At 47.6% G+C, this 14,428-nt stretch overlaps 2 protein-coding genes and 1 long non-coding RNA gene across 5 annotated transcripts in view; 2 read left to right on the top strand and 1 right to left on the bottom strand.

Moving 5' to 3' along the window:
- Positions 1-3,949, top strand: part of DIP2A (disco interacting protein 2 homolog A) — an 83,434-nt gene extending 79,485 nt beyond the window's left edge. The window contains exons 36-38 of the mRNA XM_017838061.1: positions 95-269; positions 1,607-1,730; positions 1,940-3,949. Coding sequence (XP_017693550.1) covers positions 95-269; positions 1,607-1,730; positions 1,940-2,192 — 552 coding nt within the window. The 3' untranslated portion in view covers positions 2,193-3,949. The remainder of the gene's footprint in view (positions 1-94; positions 270-1,606; positions 1,731-1,939) is intronic.
- Positions 3,950-8,936: 4,987 nt separating this feature from the next.
- On the bottom strand, positions 8,937-11,487 carry S100B (S100 calcium binding protein B). Of its 3 annotated transcripts, none has more exons than XM_017838057.1 (3): positions 11,382-11,487; positions 10,337-10,489; positions 8,937-9,883 (listed from the first exon to the last, which is right to left on the bottom strand). In XM_017838057.1, the coding sequence occupies exons 2-3, from the start codon at positions 10,472-10,474 to the stop codon at positions 9,743-9,745; spliced, it is 279 nt and encodes a 92-aa protein (XP_017693546.1). In that variant the 5' UTR covers positions 10,475-10,489; positions 11,382-11,487; the 3' UTR covers positions 8,937-9,742. The 3 variants fall into 3 exon arrangements, with proteins under 3 accessions (XP_017693546.1, XP_017693545.1, XP_017693547.1); XM_017838056.1 differs by having other exon boundaries at positions 11,320-11,406; XM_017838058.1 differs by lacking the exon at positions 11,382-11,487 and adding an exon at positions 11,062-11,176.
- Positions 11,488-12,224: 737 nt separating this feature from the next.
- LOC108508898 lies at positions 12,225-13,992 on the top strand. The gene is made up of 3 exons (XR_001878542.1): positions 12,225-12,285; positions 12,353-12,534; positions 13,359-13,992. It is a non-coding gene; the product is annotated as an uncharacterized LOC108508898 (long non-coding RNA).
- The last annotated feature ends 436 nt before the right edge of the window (positions 13,993-14,428 follow it).

The raw sequence follows: 14,428 nt of genomic DNA, 5'->3' as shown, positions 1-14,428 counted from the left end.
TCTTTTAAATCGATAAACGGCGCTGCCTGGCTCCGGCAAAACAGCCTGTGCTTACACGGGAACGATTCCGTTTTGGGTTTGTTTTATCCCCTAGATATGGGTGAGCAGTCCACACAATGCCACTGGTTACTACACAGTGTATGGAGAGGAAGCACTGCACGCTGATCACTTTACTGCTCGCCTGAGCTTTGGGGACACTCAGACCGTGTGGGCTCGGACCGGGTACCTGGGCTTCCTGCGCAGGACAGAGCTCACTGACGCCAGCGGAGGTGAGAGGAAACACCTTCTACCTACAGCCTGAAACCCCTTGGGATAGCTGAGCTAGCAAAGAGTAACCTTTCCTTCAAGTTTCTCCTGTTATCACAGGAGAGTGCTGAATTGAGCAGGAATTGTTCTATCGTTCGGCAGGTTCGGGACACGGACAGATAGCAGCGGTTTCACAGCCTTTCAGAATTTAAAGGTCTAGAGGAGAAACTTCTCCATAATTTTTCCAGTATAGAAAATAAATTGTTAACCTTGGGGGTTTTTTTCAAATCTAAGCCGAGATGTCTAAATTTGGGAAATAGGGCAGTTTGTCTTCAGTCTGCTTACGTTTTCTGCTAAAGCAGAATACAAAGCAGGTACAACTCTTGATTATAATATATTAAAAAAAATAAATCTCTGAACATCCTAAGGATGGGAGTTTGAATGCTTCTAACTTATTAGCAAATATATATATTGCTAATTTTCTGTGATTGGAGTGAAACGAATGATGGCGTCTACATGGATAGTGTCAGTGTCCCAACTGCTGCCACTGGATTATAACAGCAAGTTTTTGTGCCTTGTAGCTTTCTGAAAAATTACATGTCCTAGAGATTTTTGTCACCGTGGAACAGTGTCAGTTGTCCTTTAATTTGTCAGCATTTGCAAGGCTGTGTACAGTGAATTAACATAGCAATATGTATGAAACACGGCTTCCCAGCATGCTTTTCATCTCCAGTGACACGACTGAGCAGAATTATAAAATAGTTCACAAAGAAAAAAGCAAAGTTGAATTGAACAGAGCTGCAGAATGAATATGGAGAGTGTTCTCCTTCAAGAAGGGCCTAGGAGAGCTTTGCTTATTTAACCTGGCAAAGCTGAGGCTGCGGAGAGAGCAGAGTTGATCTCACTGCATAAACTGTGGAAACTCAAGAAGCTGAGCAGAATTTTGCTGGCATGAGGTCAAGTGGGTATAAGCTGGTGTTAAAAACAAAACAAAAAGTGAAATTGGGAAATTCAAAAAGTGTTCCTGTCAATCAGAGGAGAAAAGTTCTCTGGTAAGAATAGTAGGACAAAAAGGTACTTTTGGATTTCGATCGCGTTTATGAACTGAGATGACATTACATGAGAGAAGGGACAGAACTGGATGACCCAGAAATTCTTTTCAGTCTGGTTTCAGTTGCTTGGAGTCTACAGGCAGACGTGCTGCTTGAGCTCTTCATTCTCTCCAAATGCTTGATGTGTTATAGACTGCTTTCCCTAGGAAGCACTGGGAACATTTTAGAATGTCAGGAATGAGCACGTACATGTGGCCATGTCTGTCCTGTAGATGTGATGGTGTTTAAATGTGTGTGCTGTATTGCAGAGAGACACGATGCCCTGTATGTGGTGGGCTCTTTGGATGAAACACTGGAGCTCAGAGGAATGAGGTACCATCCCATTGACATAGAAACCTCCGTAATAAGGGCACATAAGAGCATTGCAGAATGGTAAGAACCTCAGCATTGCTTTTCTGTATCCTTTTATTTCTTCTAAAGCAGAAGAACTTGTAACTTCCCTGGCTGTGTCAGAACATACACATTGTTTACTTGTAAGCTTTGAGAGGTCTTGTCTTTCTTATAATAATCTCTTTTAATAACTAGCTTCCTTCGAGTAGGTGTTTTTTTTCCCCCTGTTAATACCTGTATCATGCCAACAGTGCTGTGTTTACGTGGACAAACTTGCTGGTGGTGGTTGTGGAGCTGGAAGGCTCGGAACAGGAAGCGCTGGACCTGGTGGCGCTGGTGACAAACGTGGTTCTGGAGGAGCATTATCTCATAGTGGGTGTTGTGGTCATTGTGGACCCAGGTGTCATTCCCATCAATTCCCGTGGTGAGAAACAACGCATGCACTTGAGAGATGGATTTTTAGCTGATCAGTTGGATCCTATTTATGTTGCCTACAACATGTGAAAACGGGAAACCACGTCAAGGCTAAAGCACCAAAATCCAAGGGACTTTCCTCATAATAACATAAGAATCCATGTTCTGTGTTTTTAAAAGCTGATGAAGACCTTAGGAAAACGGAGATACTACTCTTCACAGACCTTCATCTCCCAAGACTGCATTTGCTTTCATAAGTCCATTGTAACAGTTACAGCTGTCTTAGGATGGAGAGTTTACTGGAATTCCTGAAGGAAGCTTATTAGAACTATCATGGACCAATTTTATTTTTTTTGGGGGGGGGTGGGAATAATTATGAATGTCAGTACTTGATGCACTGCATAAAAGGACATAAAGCGGGGTGGGGAGAGAACACCAGCTGTGAGGAGGACTCCTAGAAGTAACACCTAAAGTCGGGAGTAACCATCCAGAGTTCACCTCCGTGTGACTGTTTGCAATATATCGGCAGTTTCGGGGTTGGGACTTAACCTTCAAGATTGCACACACCTCTACCACATTCTCTACTGAAAGGAATTTTGCACATACTTGGAGATTTAATAATGCAGCCTTTTTATTTTAAGTCACTGACTCATCCCCGTTCAGAAGAAACCAATCCATTCCAATCCCGGATTCAGTGTAACAGTTAATGCTGCTGTTCAGCTTTTTTGTACCAAGCAAAAACAAAAACTGCAACTGTAACAGTGTTACTTACGGTGCCATGCTGGACTCTGTAATGCTACAAACTTTATAATAAAATACAAAGTAATATCTAGTTTTAAGTACTTGATGCAGGAGCCTTCAGTGTTCTTGCTCTCCTAACTCCACGTCCCAGTCACCTGTTTTCATAGTGTCAGCTGTTAATTCCTGCCCTGCATAACGCCAAGGATTTGAAAATTCATTCCAAAGCCACTAGTCTCTGAATGATTTGTACAGATGTTTACAAAGCATGGGCTTACAATATGTTTTCCCTGAATATCCTGTGCTAAAACTTACAATAGCGACTTTTTTTTTTCCCCACCATGGAAAAGCTATTCAGTGTTAGTTAGCTTGAGCTGCTGTGGTACAAACTGTCTTTATTTTCTTTGGAGTTGTATTTAGACTCTTTTGTTTGGGCTAAAATACCCAGTTGGTTGAGTCACAGTTGACTAATTAAGGTTTTGAAGTTTCTGCCTGATCTAATACTGCAGTGAACCTGATGCAGAAAGAGAATAGGAAGTTATTCAGATACTTACTGTGTTTGAAGGTAAGCACGAGACTAGCAAATAATTATTTTTATAGATTTGTTAAAGACTTTGAGAGCTACATACAATTTTTTTAGTAATGCACAAGTGTGGCAAAAGGGCCAGCTTTTTCTGCAAGGCGATTCTGCCTGGATCAGTGCCTAAGAAAGATAGATGTCAGTCCCCTGATATATCAGATTTACTTATGATTAAATAAACTCTGAAATCTGCAAGAAAAAGCTTTCCTATATAGTAGTTATCTGCCCTGATGGTGTTTACCTGTGGTGTATTATACAGCTGCATACTCCTGACTGTAATTATGTACAGAACCTGTGTAACTTATTCTCTGAGTACAGCAGCCTCCAGCAGCGGGCTGTGGGACACCCCTCCTAACAAAAGAGCTGGCAAAAGGAGAGAACTCCCTAACCCTCATCTCCACGTTGTAGTTTTTTAGCAAGTAAAGCATTGTAAGACTTTTGTATTGAGAGATACTGATGACAGTGAGACGAGTTGCCTTGTAAAGTTAAATCTTAAAACAAAAAAAAGCTCATTAAACATTTCAAAACAGCTTGTGGCGATCTGACTTGATGAATGTTGAAACTCGGGCCTGTTAGACCAAAACCTTGGCTTAGCACAGTTTGCACCTGTGTTTCGGGCAGTCTAGTGCCTTAAAGAGCTTTTTCTGTGAAACTTCAGGGCGGGGGCAGCGAGCCTGGGCTGGGCCTGTATGACATCACTGTCAGGCAGTGCCTGTATGATGTCCCCACCACGGTGCACGTCACGTCACTCCGCTAAGCAGCACCTGGTGATCTCTGGGCTTCGCCGCTGCCCCATGTGTGGCCGAGCCTTTCTGGGGCCTCTGAGCTCCAGCCCCGCGCAAGGATGCACAGCAAGGTCCAGCCGTGCCCCTGCTTGGTTTGCAGCCAGGCACAAGCCAGAATTTATACCTTCAAGAAACATTGTAAAAGGCACCAACCCAGGACGAAGAGAGGCTTGATGCCAATCCAGGCTGATGCCGACCAGGGCGAAAGCACTGGCTGGGAAGGAAAAGCTGGAGCAGAAGCAGCAGGACGGAGGTGACAGCCTCCAGCAACATCGCCAGGCTCATCCACAGCTGCTGTGGCAGCACGTTGGAAGGCTGTAAAAATCCCTAAAACAGCTGTTGTGCCCTCCTGCAGTGTGGGTCACGGGAGGTAGAGTGTCTGGTTTAATTTTTATCCAAATGAAACGTTGTGCTGCCGCGGCGTTACTCCAGAGCACGTTTCCGACTGGTGTTCTTCCTCTGACACAAGGTTCAGGGGAAACACTTATTTGGGGCACAGCAGCTGTGTCAGACTCTGCTGAGGCTGCCCACAGTCAGCATGGTGTGCAGAACACTCCGTGGTTACAGGGTGTTCCATCCTGGGAATGGGGCTCTGGCAAGGGATTTTGTCATGTCATCTGCATCTTTTAACACAGACTTTTGGGGGTTCCTGGCCAAAGCACCTGCTTTTACTCAGATTTAAAGAAGGATGGTTGTTTATGGAAACAAATTAAACTGTAGTGTCTTAAATGAAGGCAGAGTTTTTGCTTGAAAAGGCAAGAGGGGTGAGGCACCGACAGAAACCATTTGTACCAGCAGTAGGTTTAGGAAACAGGCGGGAATTGATCCTGCAAAATGTGACTTGTGTTTAAAAGCAGTGCACATAACAAGGCATCTTGGAACCTTTGCTGTTCTTCCCGCTGTTGATTCCAGCAAGGCATTGTGCCTGGCATCCAGAGAGTGCTCTGTGTGACATGAATTTAAAGCACGAGGGGTTTTTAGTGCCAAAACATCTTAACTCATCTTCCTCAAAGCTAATGAGATCGGGATTCAAAAACCTATAATTCATCTTAAACGGGTACGACATTTGAAATCCCAGCTCGTAGTAAAGGTACAAGGATGATTTTTGTTGTTGTCCTTTGTGGGTTTTTCATCTGATTTGTGGGAATAGAAAATGTACTAAGAAGGGATTCTAAGCCCTGTCTCCTTCTGAACTAATGCGCTGTTGAGGGAATGGGGCAGAATGTTTCAGATTTATTCTGGGGTGAGAGACTGGACTCCGGTGAGTAGTAAATAACTTTGTAAACGTTAATAAAGCTGCCTTTATTGCAGCAGTGTTCTTTGTGAGCCACCACTTCACACTGACTTTTTAGAAGCTTTATGTCATTTTGGCAGCAGGACTATGAGATTGCTTTAACGCCCTTATTTATTGCTAATTGTTACCCAGGAATTTATTACAGTGGAAAAAAGGAAGCAGTGTTCAAGTGCACATTGCAAGCGTTCTGTACCAAGTCCCTGATTATTTTGATGCTGTTTCCCTGCCACTGTTTCCCTGTCATTATATGAAAACAGATACTGTGCACTTTAAGGATCTCTTTGGATAGGCTTCTGGTTTGGTTTCTGTAGAATATCCACAACTCTGTTTTAAGGGCAAAAAGGGAAAGCTTGCACATTTCCCGTATATCAGTGTATCAGGCCAGAAACTGTGTTAGCAGATGATAGAGCTGGATTACATCTAAGAACTAATTTACAGCTGGCAAAACTGCATGAAATAATTCTTTTGCACTTCAGCGTTTACTTGATGCTTGGTATATTCTTGCTTATATGTTTATATTCAGCCAGTTAATATGCTTTAAATATTTATCTGGTCAGATATTTCAAATGAGATGTTTCCAAGCCAGAGTTTCTCCTCATGGCCAGTTCTAATTGGCCAAATTTTTGTGTTTGTACGTAGATTTCCTGTTGGTTTTGTGTTGTTTAGGAGGAACTGGGTACACCAGGTTCTATTTCCAGTTTGGTTATGCCAGTGCCATATAAGCAGAGTTCTGTCTTTTTTTGTATTTCAGTACATGTTCTTAAAATAATATATGTCTTTTCCTCCAGTCATTTCTGGGATTTCTGTTCTCGCCTGAACATAGAAGTTTTCTTTTAGAAGTGATAAACATTGCTATTTTTTTAGCATTGCTTAAAACTTACCTGGCAAAGTAACTGCAAAATCATGATTTGTCTTTACTTCTGCCAAATGTGAATGACAGTGCTATGGTTGGTTGTGTTCCTTCTCTGGAGTCTGTAAAAGTCCACATCTGATTTATGGAAAAAAACATATTTTGGTTTCCTTCTTAAATTATTTTTCTTGCTGTCAGTATGCAAACTCTGATATTGAATGATTCAGTCTGGATGCACTTCCATCAACAGTTAACAAGATGAAGAATATTTTTTTTTTTTTCGATATGCTAACAGCAACAGTCAGCACTCTCAGTAAGATTAGATCCTGTGTGGAAGAACGTTTGGGGGGGGCTGTAAGTACTTTTACAGTGCTGGTAATTTTGTCTCTGATCCGGGGATCCCTTTCACAGATGCACTTCACCTGAAGTTATCTGCGGAGAGAGTAAAAGTGCAGATTCTAGTCTCCCGGAGCAAAAAGTAATGGTATCATTCTAAATTCTGAAAATGCGATTCGGCAGAGGTAGAATACAGCATGGATGTACAAAATCTGCCCTTCTGTCAATTTTCTAGCTTCAGAAGTGAATTTGAGTCTTTTAAGCATCTCAAGCCCTTCCTGTTACTGAACTTTCTTCTCTTTGTTTCACTTTTAGAAAGTAGGTCTTATCTTGAACAGAAGTCTGTAATATATGAAACCTTCCGTTGGTGTCCTTCCTGGTGGAAAATTCATTGGCTTCCTCTTTATAGAGAGTCAAAAGCATAACTGACAAATGTGTCCTACGTCAGGTAGGCTCTGCTGGTGTGAAGCTGCTGTTTGATCCTTGGGGGAACCTTCCAGGGCCCTGAGGGTCCCACAGCGCAGAACTCAGAGCTTACTGTCACCAAACCTGCCTTTCTGCAGGCTGTCATTGATGATGGAAACGTGAATTTTCTGAGCTCCCCTGACTGATGCAACATCAGATCAATGTAATCAGTGCCTGTGAGGTCTTGTACACACCTCGGGTATTGTACACAGCCCCCTTGTTTGCATGGGGTTTTGTAGGCTGGGCACGGGGCTTGTGCAGTCCGGGGGGGGGCCCAGGCTGTGAGCAGAGGTGCTGGAGGTGGCTGGCTGTGGCTGTCCTGTGTGTGTGAGGGGACAACAGGCCTGAGGGATCAGCAGAGTTGTTGGCAGGGGACCAGCGTTGCCCAAACTGCTTTGCTGGCCTCCCCCACCGTGCCAGTGTACAGCTGTCCCCACAGTCCACGGTGTGAGCTGAGCCGCCCCCTGTGTCAGAGGGACAAGGAACGCAGGGGGAGCAGAGCTGTGAGTGTAAGCTGCAGTGCAGGCTGGGTGATGGTGAGGCCTGTGACTGTGCTGTCTGTTTCAGGAATTTCAATTTTGCCGGCCCGGGAGGCGTGCCAGGGGCTCAGTAGCCTGAGCACTGCACCCTGCAGCGTTTGCAGTCAGGGTGCTCACCTCAAAGGAGGACACATACTCTTCCTCTCTGACAAGAGGCACCAGCTCCACCTTCTCCTGTGCTGGGTGAAGCCTCTCTGAATTCCCAGCAGTGGTGTGGCTGAGTAAGGATCAGCCTTACTGCCAGAAACATGGGTGCAGTCGTGCCGTGTCACTCCCTACTGCTGCTCTCGTGTCGCACCGGCTCTGCCAGCGTTCAAGCTGCATGTTACAGCTCGTTGCTGCTGCTGCAATGCTGTGCAGAGCTGCTGAACAGGCCTGGTCTTGGGGAATGATTCCTCATCATGTGAGCGCTGCTGGTGCAGGGGGGCAGAAGGCAGGTGAGACCCTTGTATGGAAGCATCGCACCCTCGGGTTCAGGCTCCAGAGAGGGTCATGAGTCCTGTCTACCCTTCCCAATCTTGAGGACACTGTCTGCCCCCATTTGTTGTTGTCACACAGTGCCTCAGCTCCGTACTAGTGCTGAAAACAGCTGAACTGTCTCAACAAATGAGCGCTACCCTGGGATGGCAACATGGCTTTTTGTGCCAGGTGAAGTATAAGATGCTGTCTCTTGTATGCCTGACTCTACCTGAGTGTCCCCTTGCAGAGCTTGGGGGAGACAGGTGAGAGCAGCACGATGGTTCCTGTCCAAAGACATGTCATTTTGTGCATGAAATTGTTATAAAATGGGGAATGAGGTAAAAACAGGGACAACTGTGAGCATCTTTGTCATGAATCTGTCACTATTGATGTTGCTGGCCAGGAATGCCCAACTCACAGGTGTTGATGAGCTGGACAGCAGGTGCAGACTGGAAAAGGCAGAAGCATAGACTTTGGGGAAGTTGCCCTAGGTTTAGTTTAGGCTTTGTAAGGGTTCACAACTGCAAGCCCCTGGATGACTCCTGCAGAGGTGCCTTGTGCTCCTTTGTCCTCACAGATGCACCTGCCAGTGTGGACAGCCAGATGGAACATGGTGGTGGTGACAACCTCGAGCTGTTTGGCCAGCCACAGTGACACCAGGGAGGAGGTGAAGGGTCGATGCCCAACAAGAAACCCAGGGCCATGAGCTATAGCAGTGCTTCAGGCTGCATCCTCCAGCCTCCTGCTCTGACGGTGCAGGTCACAAAAGGACACATTTTTCACCAGAGACCGAAACCACATTTTATTTTTGCCACTTCCACACACTCAGGAGGCTGTGCCTGGTCTGTGGTCACACTGGGCCGATCCCCCCATCCCTTCTGACTGAGCCTGGACACCTTACCAAGGCACATCCCAGGCCCAGGAGCTGACCCCAGCCCAGAAGCCTCATACGCTGTTGCTTCCAGTTCTGCAGGCTGCCAAAAGCAGGGAGAATTGATCAACAAGAGGAAAGCCTGGGCTGTTAGATGGTTATGCTTTTAGACAGTTATGCTTTGCCTTGCAAGCCAAGGGTGTCTCAATTTGCCAAGAAATGGGTGGGCTCTACTGAGCCCCTGTGAGGGGCCAGGAGCTGGGTTTCCTGGGTGAATGGCATGCACAGAGCCCACAGGAATCACTGGGAGCCTTCCTGTTCAGGCCAGTGGGCTCAGAAACAGGCTTCCATAACCAGCCCCTCTGCATCACCTTGTCCTTCAGCCCTTAAATTTCCCTTATTCCTTTGCAAGCAAGCTTGGATCACAGCGTCTGCCTGCTTCCAGCCCTGGGCATGTTCCTGGCTTACAACAGCAGGGAAGGAGCTTGAGACAAGGCACTCACATGCTGCCTCCAGCGCGGTGGGCGCTGGCCGATAGGCTTTCCTGAGCTGTGCAGGTTTTTCTTTGTTTCACAAAGCTGCAGAACTTATTAAGCTGCTGAAGTCTAGCACAAGCTGAACTCTAAGGAGCCTGTAGTCACACCCACTCCTTTTCCCGGAGAAGTGATGCTGCCTTGCATCTCTCCAGCATGAGCAGAAGGGGCTCGCCTGCTTTCCACCAGCTCACTCGTGCTCAAAGAACTCGTGGCAAGCGGCAGTGACCATGGCAATGAAGGCTACAAACTCCTGGAAGTCGCACTCAGCGTCCCCATCGCTGTCCAGTGCCTCCGTGACTTTGTCCACAGTCTCTTGGTCTTTGATTTCCTGAAGGGATAGAAATAGGCAGCCAAAGCTGGGGAGGACCAGAGTGGGACCCAGACAGTAACATGTCCCTCCTTCTCCGGTGTTCTCGTGGCTGAAACTCTGTTCAGACACATCGTTTCCAGCCTGTGTTGAGGCACTGCCCTGTGCCTCTGAATTGCAGCCACAGCTGTGCTGCTGGGAAGAGACCTCTTGAGCCCCTTGGGGCGAGGCTGTCTCCCCATCTCAGGGAAGGAAATTTCCCTAGTATCCAACCCACACCCCAGCCTGCCATGCAGGCTGTTGCACTTGTCCTGCTGCTCTGCAGAGCTGGAGCAAACGATTTAGCACCCTGATGTGTGGATAAACCACTTCCCCTGCTCTTGCTTCCCATGGGAGATAGAGTTAGTGGAGTGCGGAGGCTGCTTAATGCCACCTGAGCCCAGCCAGGCGAGCTGTGAGGAGGACAATACTTACACTGAGGAAATGGGTCAGCTCATTGTTAATGAGCTCCTTCAGTTCTGATTTCTTCAGCTTGTGCTTGTCTCCCTCCTTGCCGGAGTACTGGTGGAAGGCATCGATGATGGCGATCATGCCCTTCTCCAGCTCAGACATGGTAACGGCGTGGCCCTGAGGTCGGAGGGGGCGATCAGGACATTAACCTGGGCAAGCTCCAGCAATTCCTTTTGCTTTGGAAGCACAGCCACCTCGATCAGCAAAACCGGACCCCGTGCTTAAAGCATTCTGCTGGGAAGGACTGACAGAAGCTCTGGCTTCAGGGGAAAAGCTTATGAGAGACTGTGACTCTGCTTTCAGGGGCTCTCAAGAAACGCAGAGCCACAACCCGAGGAGAGGGGCAGGTAAGGGTTCATTTTGCTCACAGAGCTTCAGAACAGTTTTGCTGTCCCCTCTGTCACAGGCAGCCTCGCCTATGCCTTTGCCTGCAGGCCTGTCTCCAGCCGAGCAGTCAGGGGAACCAGGCAGGAGCCAGTTTTGATGAGTGCCAGTAGGACGAAATAAGCACCTCTCTAACCTCCCTTCTCCCTCACTTGATCTGGGGACCCTCCTGGGACTGATAATCATTGGGATTGCAGCGTTTCCTGCAGATTTCACAAACAGACAGACAAACCAAAAAGGGAGAGATGCAAAACCACCTTCCCAAAAGCTGGGAAAAAAACTAATGGCACTCTGTTCGTTCATACCCCACAGGTAAAATGTCTCCTGCCCCGTGACCTGGCTCCTGTTTCTCCACCACAAGGCACTGAATCTCATCCCACCGCCTTATTCTCCAGCTGACTTCCTCCCCCACGCAGCAGGCAGTGTCCAAACAGAAGGACTGTTTCCGATCAGGTAGGAAATATTCCCGAAGCACTTCATGCGTGCATTCTAAGAGCCCTTTGCATGCTCACGACCTGCCTCCTTCCCCGTCCGCAAGGCTGAGGAGTGTTTCAGCTCCTCACCGGCTCCGCAGCGCTCGGTGCCCCGGCGCTGCCCCCGCCCGGCATCCCCCGGCCTCTCTCACCTCCCTGCTGCCGGCGGGGCTGTGGCTCAGCGATGGGCGCCCCAGGGCCTCGCTGCCTTCTTATGCCGGAGGCGGGGAGCCCCTGGAGCCAATGGCAGGCGAAGGCGGGGGTGTCCGGGCCGGGCTCCGGGCCCGCAGTGCTGCCCGCAGTGGCGCTGACCCGCCGCCAGCCCACGGCCGCCCACGTGGGAGCCGCTGTGGCCCTTTGTCCCTTCACTGTGCACCCCTGAGACTCGCCTGACCGCGTCTTCTCTGCCCCCTCCCCGTGCCTTTGCGGGGCAATCACGATTGTATCGGGCTCTCAGTGCTTGATGGACAGCAGCCGCCCCTCCCGGATCCCTGCTGGGGAAAGAGTGCCGGCTCCGGGGTGTGCCTGCCATACCCCGGCGAAAAGCTGCTTGGAGGGGCCGTGGGTTCTCATACGGCTGTCACTCGTCCAGTCACTGTGACACCACCCTTGTGACTGGGGGGGCAGGAATCTCCTGCCTGCGTGTACCTGCTGTCCGTGTCGCAGCCACGCGGGGGGCTCCCAGGTCCCCTGCCAGCCCCAGCAGCCACCGTTAACCGGCATTATATATGTGCACTTTTGTCTAAACTCAAGAGCTGGAAGTTTCCTTTCCACCAGAGATCCCCCTTCATGCTTGTGCACAGACCCGATGGAGGGGACGCTGTGTGGGGACTGGCAGGCAGGCCAGCAGGGAAGGAGGATGTGGAGGGCAGTAAGTGAGAAACAGCAAGAGCAGCAGGTGACAAACAGCAAGAGCAGCAAGCAGCATCTTTCACCTAGACTGTTCCCGGTGGCACAGGACAAAGCAAATGGTTAATAAACACAGAGAACATGCTGAAGAAAGCAAGTTTCACTGTATTTCATTGCGAAGTCACGCTGTTTCCCAGGAATAAGATGGTATGAGCCAAAGTTGAAGCTGTCTGATGTTACTGTTGTGGCATGTTGCCATTTACACCTTTTTCAGTTCAGCACTCGATCTGGGACTCAATCAGTAACTGCTTTATGTCGGAGGCCTTTGTTGGATTTCAGGCTCAGCGTGACTCAGAATGTGGCACTCCTGCTAACTAAGAAGACGGGTGAACAGTGCCCATGATGAAGAGCCCATTTTGTTGCCACACTCAGCTCCTGCAGAGAAATGTGGAAAGGGTAAGAGCCTTATACATATGCTTGGGGGGTGGGATGAAGGTCTGGACCTCTTAAAAAAAAAAAAAAGTCCCTTTGAAGAGGCAAGACCAGGTTGCTGGACAGACACATTTCCTGGCAGTTCCTGCGTTCCCCAAATCTACTGAGACACCACCTACCATGTTACTTAAAAACTTTTTCATATACTGGTGTGAAAGAAACCCATCTACATTGATCATTTCTTTACATCAGCTCATGGAAGCTTTTGTAACAGGTTCAAACACTGGTTTGGGAAAAAATAATTTCCCTAGCATTAAGTCTGAGTATGTTGACTCTAAATATTTATCTGCCCCCTGAAATTCTTGCATTTATGGCATTGCAAACTACACCAGTTATCTGTGCTCTGGTTGGACTGGCAGGGACAGCAGGGATGCTTTTAGGCAATGGTGTTTCTAGTGCAGAGGTAGTTTGTCAACAGTCTTGCACTATTTGATTTTTTCCATGGATATTTGCATTCATGTAAGAGCTGGCTATAAATGGGGCTCTCTGTCAGCAGGAAAGAAACAGTATTTTTCTCTGCTGATGGCAATTTGATCTGGTAGATCTGTTAGCTCGGTCCTTAGCCAAGAAATGCATTAAAGCACATAATTTCTAGTCAGAGATGAGGTCCTAGCTCAGCTTCTTTAAACCATTTTCTGATGTCATTCTGGAAAGTGACCTTTCATTAAAATGAAACAGAAAAATTAGCATTTGACAGATCAAAACGCAAACAGTCTTGAAATACCCTTCCCTGATGATTCTTACTGTTCATTTCACCCCCAAATCATTCTGACTTCTCTATTTTACAGGTGCGGTCTGGAATGATCTGCTGATAAGTGGGAAGGAGCAGTAGGATCAGGTGGGAACACCAAAAACCTTGCTCCTTTCCTGACTCTGCTAATGAGCAGCTCCAAGGGACTTCCCTGATCCTTGTCCAGGCTCATATCCTGGCAAACACTGGTCTCCTGGGTCATCCCTGACCCAGCCAGTGACAGTCCAGGAGGTCTGGGCATGGGTGGGGGGCTGTGAGCTGGCTGTGCTTTCAGTGCTGCCCAAAGAGCCGCTTCTGTTATTTTAAAATTCATGTCCTGATCTTTGATCAGGAGAGTGTGACCTTGGGGCTCCTTTCCTCAGAGTCAGTGCTTCCTGGCCAGCACTTTGGGCTGATGTGTTTAAAGAAACAAGGGGGTTTTACAGTGCCCAAGGCTGAGCAAAACACTTCAGCCCTCTGCCTGTCTCCCTCTCTGTGGTAAAACACAATGTGGGCTCTTCATACCAGGCTCAGAGAGACAAGCCAGCCTATTTCTTTGTCTCTCTGATGTGTGTGGCGCCAGGCTCTGCCAGACTATGAGACAAAGGCCAGCAGTCATTGAATTGGGAGAAAAAAGCAATGAAAGCAGTGGAATTTGGGTGGGAGGGTGAAGAAGCTGCTTCTGCCTCTGTAGCACTCACAGTGCCAGCACAGAGAGCAGCGTTGCAGGGAGCAGGTTCCCCAGCTCTGTCCATGGGCACTGAGTCCATGTCTGAAGCTACAAACCCAGCAGCCAGAGGTGAGCTTGTTCCTGGCTGAGTTCAGCTGAGTGCCAGACATAGAAAAACTTGTATAAAAATAATGCTGAGATAAAAGCAGTTTGGCAATTATTAAAAATTTTGGAGGCAGGCAGGTTGTATAAAGACAGAAAAATAAATCCAAGAGGTTTATCTTCCACCACGGCCTTTAGACAAACATTCCCATAAATTATCTAGAGATTTTGGCATCTGCAAGGCAGTGGAGATGCTTACATGAAGCTCATCTCAGCAGATTCATTACGACAATTCTTTTTGTCTTAAACCAAAAATAAGCCTAGTTTATAAAATAAATACCAAATTAATTCTTTAA

The sequence above is a fragment of the Lepidothrix coronata genome, unplaced genomic scaffold (assembly GCF_001604755.1).
Source record: "Lepidothrix coronata isolate B3197 unplaced genomic scaffold, Lepidothrix_coronata-1.0 Scaffold323, whole genome shotgun sequence".
In the NCBI taxonomy this organism is placed as follows: domain Eukaryota; kingdom Metazoa; phylum Chordata; class Aves; order Passeriformes; family Pipridae; genus Lepidothrix; species Lepidothrix coronata.
This window is presented reverse-complemented; position numbering and strand designations above follow the sequence as displayed.